Source organism: Caloenas nicobarica, chromosome 9, assembly GCF_036013445.1.
Source record: "Caloenas nicobarica isolate bCalNic1 chromosome 9, bCalNic1.hap1, whole genome shotgun sequence".
Classification (NCBI taxonomy): Eukaryota; Metazoa; Chordata; class Aves; order Columbiformes; family Columbidae; genus Caloenas; species Caloenas nicobarica.
The window spans coordinates 22,385,000-22,400,828 of NC_088253.1; the positions used below are offsets into that span (position 1 = coordinate 22,385,000).

A 15,829-nucleotide genomic window follows, 5' to 3' on the forward strand; every position below is an offset into this window, starting at 1 on the left:
TCCGCCCGACCGGCCGTGCCAGGGACGGTCCTGGGGACTTTGCGAGATGCTCCCCGGGGCACCCGGAGCAGCGAACGGCTTGGATTTGCTGTGGCTGCTCTGAACTCACGCTGCCTCCCCACCCGGTATTTTGCTTCCCGAGACGCTCCCATTACCTACCAGTTGCTCTGTGGTTAATGCAACTAATGAAGCCTAATTTCCTGCTTTTTTCCCCCCTTTTTTCCCCCCCCATCTGTATTGCCTGCTCCTGCCACCCCTACCAGGCGAGGGACAGCACAAACTTGTCTAAAGCCACAACGCTGCTGACTGGCCGAGTTTCACGTGCTTCAGAGAAAAAAGCTAAAACCTTTGCTGCTCTCCCAAATCACACCCTGTTTTCACTCCCTACTCTCTCCCTGCTCCCCAGAGCCTGTTGCTTGTTATAGAGACGGGCAAATGTCACGCAGAGAATGACGGTGCCCCCCGTGCTGGATGCCGTCCCCTCCCCGTCCCCCTTGCACCGAACCACCTCTCGCCCCCACGCCAGCTTGTCACCAGCCCCCGGAGCCAACCGGTCACCAAGTGACTTGGGGAGGTGCAGACCTTGACCTTTCTTCGTGATCTGGAGGCTTTTCCCAGTGGGATCCGTTCCAGGCTGGTCCCTGCCCTCGTGCAGAGGCTCTTTCCCACATCCTGCAGCTCATTTTCACAGGACCCCACTGCCTCGACCACAGCTGCTCTCCAAAATATCCAGCTTGGATGCGGATCATCCTCTCCTAAGGCCACATCTGCACTCACGGTTTAAAGCCCAGAGCATTTGATGGAGACATTTCAGCCTTAATCAAACCCCCAGAGGAGATGCGAGGATGCCCAGCATCAGGTCACCGATCTCTCCGGGTTGCCAGTGGAGACTCTGGCCAGTCCTGTCCCCGTGGGGCTGAGCTGCACAGGCTGCTTCAGAACAGGAGGAGAAGGCGACGGATAAAGGTGGGAGGCAGAAATAAGAGTAGCTGCATGGCTTGGGTACTGCCCAGCAAGAGCAGCCTTAAGACCTTCAACTCATAGAATCATTTTGGTTGCAAGAGACCCTCAGATCATCGTGTCCAACCATTACCCCACCCCTGGCACTGCCCCATGTCCCTGAGAACCTCATGTCCGTCTGTCCAGCCCCTCCAGGGATGGTGACTCCAGCACTGCCCTGGGCAGCCTGTTCCAATGCCCCACAGCCCTTTGGGGAAGAAATTGTTCCCCAGACCCAACCTCAGCCTCCCCTGGCGCAACTTGAGGCCGTTTCCTCTGGTGCTGGCGCTTGTTCCTGGGGAGCAGAGCCCGACCCCCCCTGGCTCCAAGCTCCTTTCAGGCAGTTCAGAGATCAGAAGGTCTCCCCTCAGCTCCTGTTCTCCAGCTGAACCCCCAGCTCCCTCAGCTGCTCCTCATGAGACTTGCTCTCTAAACCCTTCACCCGCTGGATGAATGAACCCTTCACCATGCTGAGCATCACAGGGAAAACCACAACACATCCCTGCTTTGAAGCAAAGTAACTTCCCAGCTATGCGACAGCACCCAGCTGGGTACCCAGAGCAGAGACGTGCACGCGAGGAACTCGTGCACCGTGTACTCACTGCTGTACCTCCGACACGAGATGATTGCAGGGCATGAGCCTTTGCTCCCTGGCTTGCGGCAGGAGCTGCTCACATCTCACCAGCCCGGACCAAAGGCACCTTCCCACAGCCTGCACAACACGCTGCGAACTGAGAAATAAAACCAGGAAGGGCTATTTGGGCATTTAAAAGGGTTTTATTGTCTCGCTGCCACCCTGCCCTGCCTGTGGGAAAGCAACTGCACTGGTGGGAGATCAGGGGAACGCAGAGAGCCCAGGCCAGAGCCAGGAACAGCCTTCCTGGGACAAAGGGGCACGGACCGGCACAGACAGACCCACAGACAGCCCGAGAGCTCGGTCTCCAGGGACCGCAGTATGTGGGTCTGATAGCAACCATCAGACGAGAGCCACAGGACTTCCCGGTGACTCAGAGCACACGCGGGCAAGAAGGGACGTGAGCTGCGTCATTTGTTCACAGAGGTCTGAGAGCTCGACACAGCCACAGCACAACAGGCTGAGAGGATTTCAGTAAGTGCCCATACATTGCTCAGCTAAAGGCTGCTAGTAGGGGATCTGTAGGCAGGGAAGAGCAAAGCCGGACCCCGTGTAACAGGGTGCGCATCCCAGAATATGATGCTGGCTTTCAGGATCATGGGCTCTCCCCACCACTAAACCCCTAGGATCTAGTGCCATCTCAATACAAGAGCATTTAAAGTTTGGAGAAATGAAGGGGTTGAACATCTTCGCAAAGAAATACACATGATCCAAAATCATAGAATGGTTTGGGTTGAAGGGACCTCCCCAGCTCCCCCAGTGCCCCCCCTGCCATGAGCAGGGACATCTGCACCAGCTCAGGTTGCTCAGAGCCCCGTCCAGCCTGGCCTGGGATGTCTCCAGGGATGGTTCAGCCACCACCTCTCTGGCCAACCTGGGCCAGGCGCTCACCACCCTCGCAGTGAAGAATTTCTTCCTCCTATCTAATCTAGATCTCCCCTCTTTCAGTTTAAAGCCATCGCCCCTTGTCCTATCACGACATGACCTTGTAAAAAGTCCCTCTTCAGCATTCTTGTAGGTCCTCTTTATCCTACAAGAATGAAAGCCAGAAGTAAATAAGCAATTTCAGTTTGGGGTTGTATTTTTTTTTTTTTCCCCTTTGGCACTTTGGGGGTGTCTGGGCATTTGGAGTGGGTGAGGCTGAAATGACCCAGAGCTGTTTTCATTGGGAAGGACACTCTGCACCCACAGGCTCCTGCACAGGTCAAAGCTGGAATCTGCCTGACCCGCTTCAGTACAAGGCCAAAAGCAATCAGTGAAGAACCACCCAGACAAACCTGCCACACTGTCTCCCCCTAATTTAATCCCCTGTCCCACGGTCTCTCCACCCTAGGAGATACGGAGCATCTCATTAGAAATACACGGCGTGCCCGGGTTTGGAGGCTTTTCAGCATCAAGCAGCAGGGCAGGATTATTGGAGGTTTGCAGAGTCACAGCTCTGTCACTGTGCAGCAGATTGTGATATATCTGCCTCCAACCAGTGTGCTAAAAGGGACACTGTCCAGACACACAGAGGAGGAGAAAATAAAAGTTAGCAAGGTCAACTTACAGTACGTCTGTGCTACAGGGGGCAGGCGAGGAGGGGGGGAGAAAAAAAACCCACAGCAAAATATCACTAAGCACAGATCACAATTCATCTACTAAAAACACCTCTGGTGAATCCCAACGGGGAGGATGGGGCGGGAACAGAGGATCCAGGATTCACTTTGACCAGTGATTATGCTAAAAATAGATCTCTCCCTGTTTACAGAGGGATATTTAAAGGATGAGCTAACGCATCTAAAAGCACACTTTTCCTGTTAGTGAAGACAAGCCTTAGAGGTGTGACAGTGTCATTCCCTTCCCCGTTTAGGCATTCTGCTTCTTTGACAATAGCTGCTTCAGTCACCACATTAAATACTTTTTCAGGGCCGTTTTTTGTGTTCTGGTTCTGCACGGAGTCTGCTGCATGGACCGTGGGACAGCGGTGATGTACATAAAAGGCAAAAGCTTTCTACACAGTCCAAAACTGAAAAGCAATGGAAACGTCCGTATTCAGCCCTTAAAAACATATCGGCGCCAGATAAACAGGCTCCATAAAAATAAGAAAACACTTGGGGCCAGAACTCTGACCAGGGCTGAGCTTCTTCCATGCCAGTCATGACTCAGAGCCCTTCGAGTCACAAACTCTCTGCTTTGCTTTTCCCACCGTGAAACAATATTTGTCTTTCCTAAAGGAATGTGGTGGAGTTACTACAGTCTCACCCATCAGGAAAAAAAATCATACAGACAACGAGATGAAAAGACAGCCCGAGTAGTTCATCAGTAAAACTCCAAGACAAATCGCAGCGGCTGCTCGGCTTCTCAGGAGAGCAGGAGGCTTGGGTTTCTTAGAGCAGAAAGGTTTATTCCCCCGATCCGGGGGCTGCGGGACTCCGCTGGCACCGCTCCCCTCGCCTCGGATGAACCCGCACGACGGGGCAGAGCTGCACAGCCACGGCTTCGCCATAAATCAGGGCAATGACCCGATGCAGATCAGACAATCGCACAATGAAGGATCAGACGGCGCTGCCTCGATTTCTGCAGCGCCTTTCCTAAAGCCGGAGACCTTCAGCGTGACCCACCGGGGCCGTTTTTGGGAATCATTCTGGGAATATAGATTTCAGCATGACCTGACGTGACACGGCCTGTCTGATCCGGCGGCCCACCTCTGAAGGCTTTCCATAATTGGGATAATCGCAGCCAGAAAACTGCTGTGATTGCAGATATAAGAAGGAGTACTTTTATTAATACTTATTCCATCTGGCAGAAGCAGGAAAGATACTCGTTGATGACTGGTGTTCACTCCTTCATCTCTTCTGGCGGGGAGGTGAGCTCCGTTTCAAGACCTTCAAGCCACAGGGGAAGCCAGAGGCTTTCCAAGAGAAGCCTGGTTTTGTAAAGACAACAAGCGGGTCCAGCTTCAGTTATTTACTCTGTCCTAACAGACCCATCTGGCTTCAGGCATGTCACTGAACCTGCTCCGCGGGCGTCACCTGCCGAGTCAGCTCATTTCCCCATCAGTGACAGGAACCAAGGATAAGCTGCCTAACCCAACCCAGGACCCAGAACCTCGCCCCCCAATAATTCACATTTTGTGGGCATGTTCTTTTGACCTCCCAAGTTCCAAGATGCCTCCCAAACATGATTTCTAGACGACGACAGGAACAAATCCCTACAAAGCAGACATAAAAGGGGATCACACCAATCCTCACAGAGAACAAGGCTGTGACGAACGCGCTGTGTGTAACAACAGCTCCTGTGTCCGCAAAGCAAAGGCGGGATGCAGCAAAACCACCCTGCGGGCACGTGGTTCTGCCCAAAGCAAACACGATGTGAATGCAGCCCTAATACAGGTAACCCGGGGCTTGGCATTTATGCATTTATGATGCAAGACTCTTGGCAACTATCCTATAGAAAAAGGCAGGGCCGCGGCTTTCCAAGGTAATGGAACGTGGCCGTGGATCAGAGATGGAGCAAAGACAGAGCTCAGGGAGGCTTTGTCTGGAAAAAAAGCAAAGAAACCACAGCCGATCTGCAGCTCTGCACACTCGTTCTCATCCATGCAGGAAAAAAGGGTCCAGTTCCAGCAGTTATAGGTAACTTGCTGATGGGGAGATGGGAGTTTGCTCAACCCGAGACCTTTGGCAGCTTTTCAGGTGAAACATTTCTGAAAAAGATGTAGGAATTCTTGAGATACTGGCAGAGCTGCATTCATGCTGTGTGTGAGGTTACATACCTTGGGAGCCTTGCACAATGTCACTTCTGTCCTTTATTTCATCTCCTATACATTGCCCTGGTCTTGACCTGCAGTGCTTCCTATATAATTCAGTACACACCTCTATAACAATGATAAATCTAAGTAGCCTGCTTTGAAGAAGTAAACTCAATTAATTTACTGCAAGTTATTCAGGGATTCCTATTCTTGATACTATAGGACCAGAATGAAAATGTGTAGTAGAGTGGGAAACTTGTGGAAAAAGAAAGGGGGAGAATGAAGGAAAATCCTCCACCTCAGCTTCCCTGCCAGGAAAACGGGGACTCTAACACCCTCAGCACACAGGGGATGAATCATACAACCATTCCTGTTGTAACTCACACATTTCCAAAGCACTTTGCCCTTACAATAGGAAGACAATGCTTCCATTTACCATCTGCCTCTGGATGATCTTGATTTCCTCTTCACAATTACAGAACAATTCTCAGATCCTTTCCATTTCCCCATCCAACAGCAAAGGCTTCTCCTTTTACTCTTTTATAAAAGTGCAGGTGATGGCCTAAGCCCACAAGAGGTTAGACACATCAAAAATAGAGTTACTCCACACAGTATAAACATGGAATTATGCTGTACTGACTACAGTGGTTTAAACCAAGGGGACATCAGTGCCTTGGCTATTCACTAACGCCAAAAAAACCCACTTTAAATTTAGGTGGCTGTGATGCCGCAGTGTTTTCCAACAGTCTGTTTCTAATAGCACAATCTGAGATACATACAAGGACATGGACAGAAAATGGCCAGGGAAATTTCAGCTTGATAGGTATTGAGTGAAGTCTTGTGCCCTGCAAGGTAGTAAAGAGAAAAAGCAGAAGGAAAAACCTTGCAGATGCTTCTTCAAGGACAAGTCCCTGGACAAACTTAACAGCCAGAGCAATCATTTTGTAGAAAGGAAACACTTAGTGGCACATGAGGCTGTTGGAAAGGCACACTTGACCCCAGAGCAAATGTGTCTATATTAAAATCAACTTATAATAATAAACATACCTGGCAATGCTTTACGGTTTCCTCTTAATTTTTCTTCCCAAAACAGCACTGCTGAGGAATCAGGGAACGGGTGCACCAACCAACAACAGGTGAAGGAAGGCGAAGGCTGCCCTGCCCCTGGAGTTTAAGGAAAGGGATCAGCCCCAGACCTCTAACCGAGACCATGAGCTCGGGATGTCTCCAACAAACACCCACACACACCCTGAACACCCCACAGCTCCATCTCTCCGCTGCCTTTCACCTCCAGAAAGCCCCTGATGCTGGAACAGCCTCGGCGCTGGGAGCCAGAGAAGGCAGCGCCCAGCGGGATGGACGATGCCGACATTTCAGCACGGATCTCAGAAGCATCCACGCCCTCAACCTTCCAGAATTCCGCAATAATAAATTAACAAGCACTTACTTGCTGTCTCTCTCTAGAGCTGTGCCAAGAAGCGCAGCGCGGGCAGGGCCAAAGGCAGCACCAGGGCTGCCCGGGGGGACGAGCTCAGCGAAGAATTTCACGGTTTGCAGACACCGCGGGGGTTGGATCTCAAGCCTATAAATGCACCTATGGCTTCGGTACCAAGGTACTGTAACCGCAGCGATGCACTGTTCAAACTGTGCGGTACGTGGAAAAACTACGAAGGCTTTATTAACACCAGGCGAGCGAACTCCTAGCCTGCGGTAAGAGTTACTGTTTTGTCTCCCTAGAAAGACACTTGTGTTTTTACTGTCAAAGTTGCTAGATTACATGGAGCAGCAGTTCCACAAAGCAGGTCACTTCACCACAGGAAGATGAACAAAACATATTGCAATGGGAGAAAGAGGCAAATCAAAAGGACCCCATAATTATTATGAGCTAAACATCTTTTCCACCATGCCTACCTCTTATGAAATATCTAACAGAAAACAACACTTATTAATATTTTATGTGCACATTAAGCCCCATAGACATGTCACCATCCTTGCCAAACAGATGGTCAGCTCCCGGACCTGCAAAACGTGGCCCACACTTCCAGAGAAGCACCTTCCCACAGTTGTGCTGAATTAGGATCCGCGAATCCACAGGAAGGTGCCTGAATTTCAGCATTGAGCTCTAAATCCTGGGTCGTGAACTTGATGAAAAATTGCAGGTGGGTTTTCATCTTGCATCACGCCGCCCATGTCACGCAGAGGGTCAGAATCCAGCCCTGTGTGGCGGCTGGCAAGAAACTGCTTTCTCATCCATCACGTTGGATCTGCCGGCCACATCTGACACCGCGACCGTGGGACTACTGGAATACTTGAAATACCCGGTGATGTTGCTTTGAGTTGCACTGACCACGGAGAGTTCCTCTGAAAAGGCCTTCCCAATTTGTTCATGTCAGGAAAGGCTCTGAAGGATCTCAGTGGTAATGTAAATCATCCAACTACAATAAAATTTAATGGGACATTTGTTGGAAAGGCCAAGAGAGGGGTGCCAAGAAATGCAGTAGCTGCTCGCTGTGTTTCAAGAGTCCTCCAAACCTTCATCCATTTCAGGAGAGTCCTGCTGGTGTCAGACACTATTTTCATTAATGCTACTCTCTCTAATTAAACGCAGATTTAAAAAAGCAACCTCAGCCTTGCAACATTACCCGTACAGCAGGGATTCTGCAAAGCCCCCTTCCTTCCAACCCAATCAACAACAGCATATTTACTGATACAGCTTAGTAATTTAATCCACCTTTCTGAAGGAGAAAAAAAAGCATTCGAAGCTTCACACCCTGCTTGTCCTGGCAGATTAATTCCAAGCAGCAACGCTGCAGAATAAACCCATCTTAAATAGACAAGCATAACATGTATTTTGTACTCGCCTTGCTTACCACCTAATACCTGACGAGTCCAAAATCCACCCACAGCTTCACTTTAAACAGCTGCTCAAACAGCCAGACTGTCAGATTTCAAGTAAAACCCTAATACTAAATAAAGACGTTCCCGATTTCAACACAGGCGGCTTCCAGTTGAAATGCTGACACCGAATATTCGCTTACGGACCGCAGCTATAATCTGGCAAGCGCTCAAGGCACGTGTCTAAGCGCTTTTGTCAAACCCTGGGACTTGTTACCGTCCTCCGTAAGTCACAACGTGCGCGGGGGTGTCGGGCACTGACGCTTCCACAGGACGCGAGCTGTTAGACGTGACTCAGCTCCGCGCCGACTGCTGCTAATTCTTCTACTATTAGGCTGCTCATGACAAAAGAGACAAATATGTGACCATTTCACTGGAATTCCATGCTTGCGGGAGGAGTGCCCAAAATAGTATTTCAGAAGCAGCAAAGGAAGTCGGAAGAAACGTTGAAGAAGATTAAAATCCTGTAGCTTTGCTACAGATATTGCTGCAGCGATGTCGGGGTTATTAGCGCCAGATTAGCATATATAATTAACAAGCGATAAAAGGCTTCAGAGCTAACAATCAAACCACTGATTTGATGCTGAAGATCAAGAGTAAAATTATATGTGACTGGCAGAGTCTCTCAGGCTTCTGTGGAGCAGATTATATTGTCAAGAAATAAGTAAATTATAGAATAAGCTGCTACGTAGTGCACAGGGGGTGCATGGCCGGCTGTGCACAAGAATGTGTGTAGGAAGAACAGTTCAGTCTCTTGTGGAAAACCAAGCAAGAACCAGTTCAGGTCTGGAAACAGCGTTATCCCATTTCCCTTATCTACAGGGAATTTTCTGTACCACAAAGACCTGTCACAGGCAGGAATTCTGCAAATTAACAGGTGGAAATAAGGAATACGTGCATTACCTTTACTGGGCGATTTGAAACTTTCCATCCGTGAGCCATTTCTACAACATACACTGTGTATTAGGTTGTGTTCTGTGATTTTTTTTAGAAATGTTTTTAATTAAGATTTATCAGTTCCAATTTAAGAAATGTAAAAGAGGATCCGACCCACAAGCACTGTAAGATGCCAGAGATGCACGTTCAGCTGGATGCTGCTCCACGTCACTGCTCATGATGCCACCTCCTCAATGGGAGAAAAAGGACAGGATTAAACAATTCTACAATGATCCTGCTTCTGCTACGCGAGGATGGTCCTGCAACATATACAATCAACAAATTCTTTCAAAACTACACTTGCTACTTAACTACTCTGTTACAGAGTATGTTTTTTTTTTTTCAATTCAAAGTGAAAATAAATTGGAGAAATTGCAGAAAAAGATACAAGTATGTTGGAAGTGCGGTGCAAATCTATGTCTCACTGTGATGCTCTCTCAAGAGAAAAAAAAGAGGAGGCAACAAGAAATACAATGGATTTTCATCTGTGTAGCCTCAAATGTGCACCCAAGACACAGAGTACAGAACCCTTAGCGGTTTAATTCCTTGCCATGTGCAATATGATACCGTAATGTAGATGTCATCAAATATGCAAAGTCAGGACCCAGTAACTGTCCCTCCATCCTCTGCAGAAGGGGTAAAATTGGGTTACATGAGATCATATCTGCAGGAATTCAAATTATTGTTGGGTTTTCACACCTGCGCACAAACCCTCAGTTTCATGAACTTTAACTTCTTCTGTTCAAAAATACCTGGATACCAGGTAGACTTGGTGTTTGTTATCCCTTAGCATTTGCTTCTATGATTTATCAGTTCTAAAACTATCAGCCATCCAATCTCACAGGTAAAACAATATGCAGTTTATGAGTTACCCAAGTAACCTGCAGCCTGAAAAGCACAAAGGACTCGGGAGCACTGGCTGTTTCACGGTGAACATAAAATAAGCCACACTAATGATGAACAGCTTGACCCATCTCGCTGAAAGAAGATTTTCTGTAGCAAATTCCCACACTTTTACTTGGCAACCATAACAAACGTTCCTGTTGCCTTATGGAAGAACAGTCTTGCATACCAACTGTCTGTAGATTACAATCTTGATAGCAGAAAATACCTATTTGTAGTTAAATTCTACTTACCACCCACTTGTTTTCCTCAGCACCTTAAGGAGAACAAAATCCCCTACTCCAACTATTCTTTCTTTCTAGACTGATTTATTTAGACTATCTGAATGCCTAGGAATTCAATTTCTATACTTCATGGGGACAAATACCAAACAACACATCATTTATTCAACCGGTCAACACCCGTAACACTCAAAGTGGAAACAACCAACTTTTGTTATTTCTCCTTTTACTAGAAACCATGTCACCAATTGCATTTTATGTTTAGATCCAAACTTTGCAAAGAATACAGCTGGTTCTGTTCTAGACAGCTGGGGTTTGGCTAAATAATATGGCAACTGTATCCCGGTCCAGGGCCCCAAATTCCCCTATTGCTCCCTAACCTGTTCTTTCCCCCTTTGAGATAACTTGTTAACATATGCTCTAGAGCGTACGCACAAATAGGTCATTTTCCCTACCCTAGGGCTCTTGGAGAAAAATAATATCTCACTGGGTAAGGGCATGTTTGGAACAACCACGTAACAAAGCCGCTTGTTAGTCCGCAGCACTTTTGTGCGACTCGCTGAGTCCTTGGACCAGATTTACTCCATTTATTGTTCCTAGTTCATGATGTGGTTTTGGCACCAGACAGTCGAAAAGCTCACTCCAAAAATCAAAGTTACAGAAAATTAACTTGCTGAAGGCAATGCATGATGAACTAACCTTTTGTAGCAAAGGAGACAAACAAAAATTCAACCCAAAGCATAAACAAAGTAGTGGCCAGTGGGGCGGGTGGGGGAGGAGAATAGTTTAAAGAAGAAACACATGGAAATGATGCAGATTTGTAGAACCAGCAACTCTTTCCTCGGAATTTCAAGATAAGGGTTCAAGAACAAATTCTGCTTCAGGAAAACAACTAATTGCTAACAAAAGCAAGTTGGAGACATTTATATGACTTATTAGAGAAGCATAACTGGGAATAAGACCTGGCATGAAGAAATTCCAGACTGTGACCCACCCTGTCACTGCACAGATTCCATCGTGGGCAAATCTGCTTTACCCCCTGTTTGTTTTCTGATCCGTAAAATGGGAATAGAGACACCTCATCCCACCTATTTTGGGAAAGGTCCCACAGATGAAAAGTCACTTATTATTAGAAACATGTTCTCAAAAGCCTTGTCAACTACAATATGCTCTTGCACAGCAAAACTTTGACTTACATAAAACAGAAAGTCCATCTAATCAATGCTGTTACCTTCTCAGCAAAACACATGAAGCCACGTGCGTGCACGGCCCTTTTTTCTGTGCCATTGAAGAAACCACATTACGGACTGGCAGGAAAGCTCTAAAATCAGATTTTCCCAAGGCAGGAAACCCATCAGCAGAACTATTTTCTAACCCTGCTACAGCTTTCTCAGGTGAGTGACTATATTTCCTTAATACACACACTCCACTAAAAACTTGAGATGCAAAGTCCACACGCCCATCTACTTGCCCTGATACTCCTAAAAATTTAGTTGGGGAATGAGTAAGTTTCAGTCTTGCCAAGAGAAAATAAAATTTGCTGCCCCGCCTGTTATTTATCTTATATGTACTAGCCATATACCGTATCTACCAAAGACTCAGTTTGTGTGTGAAGACATTTGCAGAAAACGTGTCTTCCATAATGACCACGTGCTGCAACTTTCAAACGTCTGCGATGCTCAGAGGGGGATGGAATCCAACACAATCTCCATTGGACAGCACCGAACGAGCAGACTTTGCTTCACAACCTCAAAATGGAAAAATAAAAAGACCACCCGACTGTAACTTTGTGCAGCAAATCAATGCTTTCTAAAAAAATTACGCCCTCTCCCAATATACACTTGCACAATGGCACAAGAGCTACCAGTGGCGTGGAACACAGACTGAATAGAAAATGAATGGTCCTGTATTTAAATAAGCAATGGGGTGACTTTGCAATCAATGGAAAAATGGGGCTTCACTGGCAAAACCACAGACCCCAAAATACCAGAGAGACGATCAGAACTGCAGCCGGAGAGATTTGTGTGCCCTGGCAGAGACCGGTGGCCCCACGTTCACCGCAGCACGACTTGAACTTCTCTGCAAGGCAACTTCTCACGAGATAACATGTTTACTAGCAAAAACACCCACAGGTTTTGAGCATGTTATCCGTGCACACCCAGCCGAGACACGTCTCATCTCAAAACTGGTGCTGAAAAGATCAGGCACTGCAGCACAGGCCGTGTTCAGCACCAGTTGCTCGTGACAGATAATTTCCCAACTGCACGTTACCCTAAGCTGCGTCTGCACAAAACCGCCCACCCCAGGCTCCGCAGCATCTCGGCACTGCAGGGCTGCAAAGGGATTTTTCCCCTGCCCCAATACGACAAACCCCATTCCGGCACACGGGCAAGATGCACATTACATTTATCACACGCTGCTCACTGCACTGCTGGAAATCAGAGAGGCTGGCTAGCCCACAACCGGCAGCCCGGGAATTTTTTGCTCGATTTATTAGGGATGTGGCTACATTTCCTACTCGCGCTGCTCAAAACAGCCAAAACCCACCCCAGTATGCAGCCGGTTCAGCGCAGGAGAGACGGCGCATCTCCTACAAAGTGGCGGGCTCAAGGCAACCGGCTGTTTGGGCAGACTTTTTGGGGAAGGCGATGGCGAGCGGGAGCCACGTGGGACGGCAGGACAGCGGGACAGCAGGCACCTGCGGGTACTTACGGACACACAGACAGGCCACCAGCTTGGCGGCCTCATCGGGCACCGGGCAGGTGGGGAAGATGGGCTTGAGCAGGTACGTGGCGAAGACCAGAGCCACGATGTATTGCGAGGAAGGCCGGATGATGAGCAGCTCTATCCAGAGCTTGAGGAAGGCGGGCAGCGAGCCGTACACCTCCAGCATGTAGGCGTAATCCCCGCCGGATTTGGTGATGGTGGTGCCCAGCTCAGCGTAGCACAGAGCACCCACGATGGAGAAGGCCCCGCAGACGGCCCACACCACCAGCGACAGCCCCGGCGAGCCGGCCTCCCGCAGCACGCCGGTGGGGGTGACGAAGATGCCGGAGCCGATGATGGTGCCCACAATGATGGCCACGCCATTGAGCAGCGTGATGGAGCGCTGCAGGGTCACCCCCTCGCCCTCGGCGCAGGGCGAGCGGGCGCAGCCGTTCTCCTGCGCCCCCCCGCCCGCCGCCTCCAGCATCCTCTCCATCGCCTGCTTCTCCTCCTCCTGCGCCAGCGAGGAGGCCGAGCCCGCCGGGCTCCTCTTCTTCACGCCGTTGCTGCTGCCGGTGCCGCCGCCGCTGCCCGACATGGTGGCGGAGCGCGGAGCGGGAAGGAGCGCGGAGCCGGGCGGGCCGCGCCGCCGCCACCATGCAGCCGCCCCTTTTGTTCCGGCGGCGGTGGGCGGCGTGAGGAGAGCGCCTCCCGCCGAGGCGGGGAGCGGGGCCGGCCGCCTTTTCGGGAGGAGGAGGAGGAGAGGGGGGAGGAAGGAGGCTGGCGAGCGCCCCAGCGGGCTCGGGCACCCCCGGGGGGTCCACCCGCTGCGGCCCGAGAGACCCCGCGGGGAGAGGGGGGGGGCAAAGGGATCGGTGCGGCCCCCCAAACACCTCTGGGGTACGGGGGGCTCTTGGGTGGCAGCTGCCACAGGGGGAGGCTTGCTGCCATTCATCCTTCTGCCGACACCGGGCTGTGTGTTCTTGTGAAGGAGAATGTGGTTGTGTGTCTGGGTGCGTAAACCTTAAGTTCAGCAAAACCTGCAGGTCCCAGTTCCTCCCCTATACCTAAAGTTCGGCAATCTAAACCTAAAGTTCAGCAACCTAAACCTAAAGTTTGGCAAAACCTGCATCTCCCAGTTCCCCCCCTAAACCTGAAGTTCAGCAAAACCTGCAAGCCCCAGTTCCTCCCCTATACCTAAAGTTCGGCAACACCTGCATCTCCCAGTTCCACCGCTAAGCCTAAGGTTCAGCAATCTAAACCTAAAGTTCGGCAAAACCTGCATGTCCCAGTTCTTCCCCTAAACCTAAAGTTCGGCAACCTAAACCTAAAGTTCGGCAAAACCTGCATGTCCCAGTTCCACCGCTAAGCCTAAAGTTGAGCAATTTAAACCTAAAGTTCAGCAAAACATGCATCTCGCAGCTCCCCCCCCAGCCCCATCCGATTTCAGCGCACTCGCTGTGCTCTTCTATCTGACACATTCACACCAGCCCAGGCCAAGGCCCCGTCGCTGCATCACCTGCATTTCTGCAGAGGCACCGTCTGTCGTTGCGGATGCCAAGATCGCCAAAAAGACTGGTTTGCAAAAGAAAAATATTAAATTCACAAGCGCGCAGGCAAAATGAACAACTTCTAGCACACTACCTCAATGAAGGCATAGGTTTTGCATCCAAGGAGACTCACTTGGATAATTCACAATGCTGCCCAAGGAGCCAATTCTTCAGCAAATCCAGACTCCCTCTTGTCCTTGTGGGACAGGAGACAAGTGCAGAGACCAAACCTGGAAACCCTGATTCTCAACAACAATCATTCCCATCGAGAGGTGGAACTGGTACCTTTGAGGAGCTGTTTCTCAGCAAGCGATTAGTTGGTGCCACACCACAAGTCGAACACAAGGTCAGTGTCCTTCTTCCCCAGACCATCCTCCTCCTTCAAAGCTTCAGACATGTAGGGTGAGTCAGGAGGTTTTCTGCAAAATACCCCAGAGAAACTCGAGATCTGCATTCTGGGGAAAAAGTTAACATTTTTAGTAACATTTTTAGGGTACCTGGCACTGGTAATTGGCATCACCACCACTTCCAACCATCACGGGAATCCTTGCAGTGCTGATCAGAACCTGACACCTAGTGGCTGCTGGCCCAGGGGCTTCAAACTGTGCTCACGGCTCTTTTTGTGGATATAATATTCCCACATTTAGGAAAAATGCTTAGACAAAAATTACCTTTGCACCGAGCATGTTATTTCCTAGTTTTCAGAGAGAAATGGGATCCTGAAGAGATGGCAATGACTATGAAAATTAATTCAAAATAAACAGCAACACATTTATCACACAATTTTCCCGAAACCCCCAAAGCCTTTCTTTAGCTTACTAGCTTAACATTACAGTTGTAATCTAAACCAATTATTTCTCAAAGTGATATTTACCAACATTTACTTGTTAGTGTATTTCATACTTTATTCTAGGCAAAACATTCACAGGACCATAAAAATCAGAAAACAAAAAACCAGGTACCTACGACACTCGTGATTGTCTCTGTGTTGGCCTCATGACATCAGGATCCAGCAGATGGGATTGGAATTGAAGTCAGAAGTTTTCTTCAGGTATTTTCAGATGAATGCTCAAATTCAGTTGTACAAAATCATTCATCAATGGATTTACTTCACCAATGCTCTGGACTAAGTTCTTACCTTAAGGCAAGTATATTAACTGCTTGATAATTAGCATTTTACACCTGATATTAACCTATTTCACGGAAGTTTCCTTTAACTTTCACAAGAATGGGACCAAGTTATCTTTTTCTC

At 48.9% G+C, this 15,829-nt stretch overlaps 1 protein-coding gene across 1 annotated transcript in view; it reads right to left on the reverse strand.

Moving 5' to 3' along the window:
• SLC7A5 (solute carrier family 7 member 5) overlaps positions 1–13,657 on the reverse strand; it is a 36,059-nt gene extending 22,402 nt beyond the window's left edge. The window contains exon 1 of the mRNA XM_065640682.1: positions 13,034–13,657. Within this exon, the coding sequence (XP_065496754.1) occupies positions 13,034–13,625 (592 nt within the window). The 5' untranslated portion in view covers positions 13,626–13,657. The remainder of the gene's footprint in view (positions 1–13,033) is intronic.
• Positions 13,658–15,829: the final 2,172 nt, after the last annotated feature.